Source organism: Lycium ferocissimum, chromosome 12 (assembly GCF_029784015.1).
Source record: "Lycium ferocissimum isolate CSIRO_LF1 chromosome 12, AGI_CSIRO_Lferr_CH_V1, whole genome shotgun sequence".
Classification (NCBI taxonomy): domain Eukaryota; kingdom Viridiplantae; phylum Streptophyta; class Magnoliopsida; order Solanales; family Solanaceae; genus Lycium; species Lycium ferocissimum.
Genome location: NC_081353.1, coordinates 37,102,276 through 37,111,103, shown reverse-complemented (window position 1 = coordinate 37,111,103; position 8,828 = coordinate 37,102,276). Strand labels below are relative to the sequence as shown.

Sequence of the window (8,828 nt, the reverse complement as noted above, 5' to 3'; positions counted from 1 at the left end):
TATAATATGAGCCGTGACCCAACCATTTATCAAGACAAATAGGGGCAAAGTTATTCTGGTGGCTGAAAGTCAATGGAACAAAGAATGAAACAAATTAAGAGGGGACAAATTATTAACTGGGCCACTGTTCAAGTTATAAGGAAAAACCTAATATCTTCTTTCATAGCCGCCACGTGAAAACTTTGAATTAACATCACGCATTTAACTCTTTTTCTTTAACAATTCATTCCTAAAGCAGAAACCAATTTTTCCCCATTAGTAGAAACCAAATTCAACCGTTTTCCTTTGGAACTAACATCACAAATGTTCACCGTCAAAACCAAATTTAACCCTTTTCCTTTAACAATTCTTTCCCCAGTGCCTCTTATTATTATAAATATATATAACTAATAAGTAGCCGCATCAGTCAAATACAAAAGTCAAAAGACAAGCAAATAAATATTCAATTTTGGCACAGCAAACATGTTGGATCGGACAATCTATGTTCTTTCCACTGTCACGGTTTAACAGGTTCTTAAACAATTACATGATTTTCAACCAAAATTATAAATCATGAACCTGCATATATATACATATACATGTTATCTTGGTTATCTATTTAGATGCAAATGTCTTGATGCCAATTGATGGAATACGAGATACGCATATCTTCAAACAAATAGCCGGATCGAACTTACATGTAAATACACAACACATAATCAAGATATTAATCAAACATAAAATTGATACTTATCTCTTGAAGCGTGAATGCAACCTCGAATTTAGCCTTCAATCACGAGCAAAAACCATCCACGCATTCATCCTCCAGTTCCACGGTCTTCTCTTGCCGTGTATCCCGACTTTCTATGAACGTAATACTTGAGTGGCAAGTATTTGGCTAAAAAACAACCATCACTTAGGGTTCAATGGCTTTCTTTATATACACACGTTTTAGGGTAAACCCTAAAGAAAAACGTGTAGCAATTTTTACCCACCAAGGATATTATTTTTCCTTTTATTTTCCTTGTTCTAGAATATTCGGGCACAAAGAAGGGACCACGGATTTAATAACGAGGCTTTCCTATTGTGGTATTAATTCGGACTATGAATGAATTAATCCTACCACAATAAATTACAATTTATTCCACTAGAAAAGCGTAATTGCACTCCTCGTTTAATTTCGAAATCCTTCATTAAAAACTTATTTAACTCCCCATGTTAAGATTACGGACATCAATCAAATAAATTAAATTACCGACAATTTAATTCATCGACTAATTAATTAATCCTTTATATTTCTCGCTTAACTTACATCATGTGACGATACAAAATCCACCGCATAGGTTTTCACATGAGACTTATAAGCATCCATAAAGGGGTATCATCAATCTCTAAGTCGAGACACGGATTCTATCAACTAATTATTATTTCACAAATGTAATTTGCCATTATCCAATTTACCAAGAATACATAGACCCGCAATTGAGTCGTACCTTTTAATAAATCAAAATAATGAACAAATCACATTGATCATAATAATTATATCAAGATTAAGAGTATAAGTACATTTAATGAACTAGAGAATTTGTTTTATATATTCAGTACAAAAACACTTATCTCTACTTGGTCCGTTCAATACATACAAAATGTATTAGCACAAGAAGACGGAACTACACCGTTCCCATAATGAAGATACATTATATTAATCTTGTGCTACAATCATACCGATGGCTTTGTCCAATTTCCATCTTCGATTGTGAACATAAATTTTATACTTATAAGAACCGACGATTTAATCTTCCGTGTATAAGTTAAACTCTATACACTAAATCATCTACTATATAAGTAAAGGACACACATACTAGTACATAATCTATTTAATTCTTTATTAAACAATGAATAAATAATTGTTCTATAATAAATACTATATCAAAACACATGGTTAATAGTATATATATATCCCAACAATCTCCCACTTAGACTTTTAACTATGACAATTGTTAGAATATACCATGTCTAAACGCATGGTTAATAGTATATACCCCAACATACGCTACTTCAAATCTTCAATTCGACTTATTTCTTTTCTATAAACTATAATTGCTTACTTATATTTCTTGGTCTTTACTTTTACATGGATAGTGAGAGCTTTGACGCTGAAGTTGTCCTATCAATTAGATTTCAGTCACAATCCCACCATATATCAGCTAGCTAGCTCGATTTGACTACTAACTTCTTTAGTGGTTCATTTTTGAGTCACCAAAAAACACGAGGGAAATTGTACAAACTATGGATTTCAGGCGCATAACAGTTTGATATCTATTAACATAAAAAAATCTAACTAGTTAGCAGGAGATCTTATTTCCTCTAGTAAGAACACTACGCACAAATGCGAAGTTTATTATCGCCAGCCACTTTCTTTACCTTACTATCTTATGACCTATGTTAAATAAAATTAAGATAAATTAACCTAACTATTTTGCAAGTTCCTAATTAATAGAGCATAAATTTGTTTATTGGAAGAATCCACGGGTAGGATAGAGCCTTAGTGAAGAATCCTTTTAATTTGTTTAGTAACAATTATGAAGCATATTTAAGAAAAGAGAATTCCTTCTTAGATGATAAAGAAAAAGGAATACAGCCTTTTCCCACTATTTTGCAAAGTTAGAATCATATGCTCATGTTTGTCCTAGAAAATTTCCAAGAAACAAAAGTGAGTATATATATTTTTATTTTCCCCCAAGAAAGTGAACCCCCCACCCCGAACTACACACACACTCGGATATAACCGGAGGCGGATATATCATGTATGTTTACTACGAATTCAACAAAATCTAACATTTTCGACACAGAACATATAAATTTTTGTAAAACTTACTGAAGTTTCAACAAATATTATACTTTAATTCCATAATTCCAAAAATGCAAAACTTCAATGATAAAACTTTAAAGGTCGAACGTGTCATATTTAAATCTTGAATCCACCTCAGCGCATATCAACTTTTTTGCAAATTCTAACTAGCTGGAAAATGAAAGTGCTCCACTGTTAATTATTCGAAAACCCACTAATTAAAAGAATCCTGCCTAATTCAAAAAAAAAAAAAAAAAAAAAAAGGGGAGAGGAGAGAATCAGAAATAAAAGGTATCAAAAGAGCCCTATATAAAGGCAAAGAGTTCTTGAAATCTAATCCCACTGATAATTATTCGATAACCCACTAATTAAAAGAATCCTGTCTAATTCGGAAAAAAAAAAAAGGAGAGGAGAGGAGAGAATCAGAAATAAAAGGCATCAAAAGAGCCCTATATAAAGGCAAAGAATTCTTGAAATCTAATCCCCTGATAATTATTCGAAAACCCACTAATTAAAAGAATCCTGCCTAATTAAAAAAAAAGGAGAGGACAGAATCACAAATAAAAGGAATCAAAACAGCCATATATAAAGGCAAAGAGTTCTTGAAATCTAACCATAAGCTCCTTCAATAAATATTTTCTTCATTTTTAACATCTCAATTACTGCAACATGGTTGTTGGTAGTGCAATGAGACGTCGTGCAGGCTTTTTTCAAATTCATCTTCTTTAATCTTATTTTTGTCTTGCATGCAACTGAAGATGAAAGACATCAGAGTCGTAAGACTCGTAACTACGTGGTCCAATGGGGTTCAATTGAATATATTTCGTCAGATTTATATTGTGGAAATAGAGTAACATAATATTTTTTGGTACCATATAACGGTTGAATCTCAGGGAAATTTTGCAATTGTAATGACAAAAATGGCTCAAAAATTATTTTTATATTGCAAGTTCAAATGTCAGGTGTAGTATTATATATATTTCTATCGGAAGTCGTTTCCAACTTGATGTATTCTAACGGATCAGAATCTGTCTGAACAGCGTCAGAAATCATCCAATTGTAGCGGTTTCCTGAGGGGATACGTAGTTGGAAATTGACGATTTTGTAGTAGCACTCTAAAAAAATATAGTACTTTTTATGTTCAAATCTCAGGTGTAGTATTTTTATTTTTATTTTTGACTTCGTTATTAATTAGAATTTTTGGCTCGGACGCTGAAAAACACTTTTTATGTTTAATTTTAAGTTAGCACGACGTCGTCGTTGTCCCTATAATAGCCATGAGTTGCCTTTTGTATTTGATGTTTAAATACAAGCTATGCATCAAGGATGAAGATGAGCATGTCGTATATATTATTTGGAGTATTTACTATAATTTCTTTGTTCCCTTTATGATCTCTCTTTCTTTTCTTTTTTTTCTTTTTTTAATTTCATTGTTTCGTACTGATCATGGTAACTCTTTAGTTATTTTATGTTTTTGCAGACTTTTAAATTTCAAGACTTCAAGTAGAGTTCAAGAAGGTGGAGAAAAGGTTATGCAGTATTACTGTTTTTCTTGGGGGAAAAGGCAACCAATTGCATAAAACATCTCATGTTAGCAAGGTCTGGGAAAAAGCCGCACCAAAGGAGTGTGATGTAGAGAGCTTAACCTAATGCAAGTATTAGGGACTGCTTTCACGGCTTGAACTCATGACCTATAGGTCACACGAAGATAACTTTATTGTTTTTCTTGATTCTATATAAATGTTAATCGTTATCTGTATCAATTAGGTGGTATATAAGGAAAGCTAGGAATGGCTATACAAAATAGTCATAAAACAACAATGATACCTCAATTCCAAGCAAGTTGAAATCAAATATAGAATCATCACAATCCATGCAGCACCATCTAACCTCTAGATCTGATATTATATAAAAAAAAATTAAAAAAAAAAAAGGACTTAAATATTCTTTGTATTTTCTACTGGTATATATATTTCTGTACAGGAAACTTGCCGGTTTCTTGCTAAATCTATGTTCAATTTTCATGAACTTGCGATAGTATGGAATGCAACCACCTCTATGGAAGATACAATTTCAAATTGTGTCTCTTATTTTCAAAATTTATCAGTGCAGGATAGTCCAAAGGCAAAGTTTAAAAGTTCGTCGAGAAATTGGATATGTCACAGCTGGTAAAATAATGTTGTGTGTACGATTTTTGTGTCTCTTGAACTTAGTTAATTACGGACATGTTAACATTCATCAATCCATTCACTATATATGTCTATATATATATATATCATGCATAAAGCAACTATAAGACAAAATAGTTAACCAACATATATATGTCATAATTAAAGCAACTACTTTGATGGGGAAAAAGAGCTAAAGTACATGACATAACAAAATGGTTCCATAGTAACAAAATCATATTTTATAACAAGACTGCCTATAAGAATTAAAAGACTACACAAGTTGTCATCTAAATTAAACTTGTACGAGAACGGATCTCTTATTGACATGTTCTCATTCATCGATCCACTCATGGTATATGTCGATAGGCTCGGTTAAATATGTGACTCCGGTATTATAACTTGCTTCGCAAATGTAGCAAATGGTGCTTCCAGTCAAATTCTTCATATCATTGGGGCATTCTACACCTCCTTCATGACAGCAAAATGGACAAGTGAAGATCGTGTCAAGTTTAGGGATTTTCATTCTTTGGTGCTGGCTTTGCTCTTGACTTCCTCTTCCCCGTCCCTTTAGTTATAAGTATTGTTTTCTTTTCCTAAATTGATTCGGATTCGAATATGTACACATTCCTTTTATCTCTTTTCTATTGGTTTTGGTCTCCAAATTAGTCTGGGTTTAGGAAACTAGTTATTTATGGAAATAAATAGTTTGTGAAGGATTAGACACGTTTTCCGGAATTGAGTCAAATTAGGAGATCGACAGTTTCTTGTTCTATCATTATTTGTTTTTCAAGTTACTCCTTAGTCCTTATGCTTTGATTTATTGGATTAAAGTGATACATATATTAGTACTTTTGGTCCCTTAATTATGTGTAATTTAAATTTTAGTCAATTTTGATATCTAACGAAACATATTTAACCTTCAATTACTTGAAATGTACATTTTTTACCCTTTGCTCGCCTACATCACAAACTTCTTGAATTATTAACTGTTTCCCTTTAATTTGACACAGTATATTTTACTCTCTTTTTTCAACTTAACACAGTATACAGATGAGTAAAATAACATATTTGTCAGTATAAAAAAGTATTGTCCCTATAATAACTTATGATTGACAAAATTCAATTGTAAATTTATATATAGTTTCTAAATATAAAAAATCAATCTTTTAGACGAACAAAAAAGGGACAATGCCAAAAAAAATTGCAATATATGAGTGAAAAATGTGAAGTTACCCTTAACTGACTAATGACCTAAAAAACAAGCGTTTGAGAAATGTATGTAGATCACTATGAAATTGTGTGTGAGAAATTACACATATACTCATTAAAAATATATGTAAGTACTGTTGATATTGATTAATGCAATATCGACTATCGATAAATATGCTGTTAGATTTAATCTTGTGGAAAATTTGTGGTAGTTGTGTTCTTTTCCTAATTTCCCTTTTGGTTAAATAGCTTGCTAAGCCACTTATATAATAGGACTCAAATTCATGCATATTATTTTGTGTGAGCTGCAACGGGACAAAAGATATTGGTTTAGGTTTCAACGTTGATATGTAATTTGATTCGAGTATTTCTTATTCCTTTTCATTTGATTCGAGTATTTCTTATTCCTTTTTCATTTGGAACAAGAGAAATTGTTAAAGGTAAAGACCATCTCTTGATTCAAGATTGAACTAGATTTGAGAGATTGACCATCTCTTGATTCAAGATTGAACTAGTTAAAGGTAAAGACACGTTCTAGAACGAAATTTGATAGATGAAATATATATTAAGCCGATATAAATCATAATAAAGAACCTATATACTATGAGAACAGACGAAATTAAAAAACACTTAACGCACATGAATTAGAAAGTGGTCCCTTTAAGAACAAAATCATATATCTCATAATACAAAAATTATAACTCGATGTCTAGACTTGTTCTAGAACGTGTCTCTTATTGACATGCACATTCATATTCATCAATCCACTAGTAGTACATGTCGATAGGCTTGGTCGAAGGTGTGAGTTGCTTTGGACATAGTGTGGAACTTGCATTTTCTTCAATGGTGATTGCATTAATCAGTTGTAACAGAATTCTCTCAAGCTCTTCCCCATCAGTCCATTCGTGGATCGGTGCTTTTACTAGCGTCCTGTTTTCGTTTATCAAATTCCAGGCTGGGAAATCTTTTCTTGGCATGACGAAATCTCCTTCTCTGAGCTTCAAACTAGGGCAGAAATCGCCACTTCCATCACCAAGATAAATCATTCTTTTATTCCCTTCAGCTTGTATTAGTCTTTCTAATATCAAACCCTTGCACATGTTGGGAGGGCACGGATTATTGCAGCCATGAAAATCATCGTAAGGGAAAATTTGAACCCTATTATCTTCCTCATCAACGTAGCATGGATTCGTGTTGATTTCTGAGAAGCAATCCCTTATTCCGAGATGTTTCAAGATTGTTTCAATGAAGAATACATTTGCATCACTTACTATTCTCAAATCACACCCTAATGCATAAGCTGATTTAATGCACGGGACAATTCTGGAATGTATGGGAACCCTTTTTAGTACTTCTTTAATGTCTTCAATGGTTTTTCCTTGTGCATGAAACTCCTTCATCATCCTATCCATTAAAGAGTTCCAAGGCATAGTTGGGAGAAGTTTATTGAGTAAATCAGTTAACCCTAACTCATCCACCACCCAATTATCGCTGTCCACGTCGATAATCGTCTTGTCGAAGTCGAAAATCACCAAAATTCCAGCCATTGATGAATATAGAAAACCTTTGTTTTTGTTCTCAGAAATTCAACAACAAATAAAACTTTGGGATATTAGTTTCCAGAGAAGGAGTTCCACTATTTATAATTGTTTTTTGCTTCCTAAATTGATTTGGATTCGAAATGGTGTGTGTATATGTATATATATATATATATATATATATATATATATATATATATATATATATATATATATAAAACTCTTTTCTCTTTTGTGGTATTGGGTTTCGTTTCTTTTAACTGTTTGGGTTTAATTAGGAACCGATTTATTTATGGAAATAAATACTAGTAGTAGTTTGAACTTTGAAGGACTAAACTTGTTTTCCGAAATTGAGTCATATTAGGAGACATATTCTTTTATTTTAGGAAAATCCTCTCCCTTGGATGCCACATATTGCACTAACATTAGAAAGTGGTTTAGGTAACTCAACTGATTAGGGAAAGCTTAAGCACTAAATATTCCAGTGTCAGTGCTCGAATACTTTGATCCGAAATTCTAATTCTCATAGAGTATCGACAAATTCTAATTAAAATGTGTATATTGGTCCCTTTATATAGAAAATATGTTACATTAAGACTATTTTTAGAATTATATTACTCTCATAAATGAAGCAACAACACAAACTTAACATAACACATGAGTATATAAAAAAAATAATGGTTGTAAATTAGATTCGCAACCCATTTATGTATCCAACTAATTATTGACTAATGAAGTGAAAACCCCTGCATTTGGCTACTCATTTAAAATAGATTTAAGCACATAGATCAATTATTAATTCAGGATGAATATGCTGTTATAATTTAATCTTATAAAAAAATTGGGTGAAAATCATTTACACACCCTAACTTTGCTTTAAAAATCAAACTCCTCTCTCAATTTTGAACAATAGTCATTCTTTCCCCTTTATTCTAATTGACTTTTTTAAATTCCTTTTTTACCCTTTTATCAACCTTTGTCTTTTTTTTTTTTTTTTGTTTGTTTAACTTTTCAAAATCAAGATATTCTTCATTTTTTAAAAATCTATGTAACATATTAAGAAAGGGGGGAGAATGACTA

General features: G+C 31.7%; 1 protein-coding gene across 1 annotated transcript; it reads right to left on the bottom strand.

The window, feature by feature from the left end:
- Positions 1 to 6,906: 6,906 nt before the first annotated feature.
- Positions 6,907 to 7,827, bottom strand: LOC132040825 (inorganic pyrophosphatase 1-like). The gene has a single exon (XM_059431503.1). It carries the CDS (start codon positions 7,755 to 7,757, stop codon positions 6,978 to 6,980), a length of 780 nt encoding a protein of 259 aa, XP_059287486.1. The 5' UTR covers positions 7,758 to 7,827; the 3' UTR covers positions 6,907 to 6,977.
- Positions 7,828 to 8,828: the final 1,001 nt, after the last annotated feature.

What these genes read in the sequence shown, in the direction of transcription:
- LOC132040825 (XM_059431503.1), bottom strand. Translation starts at nt 7,757, where the DNA reads ATGGCTGGAATTTTGGTGATTTTCGACTTCGACAAGACGATTATCGAC.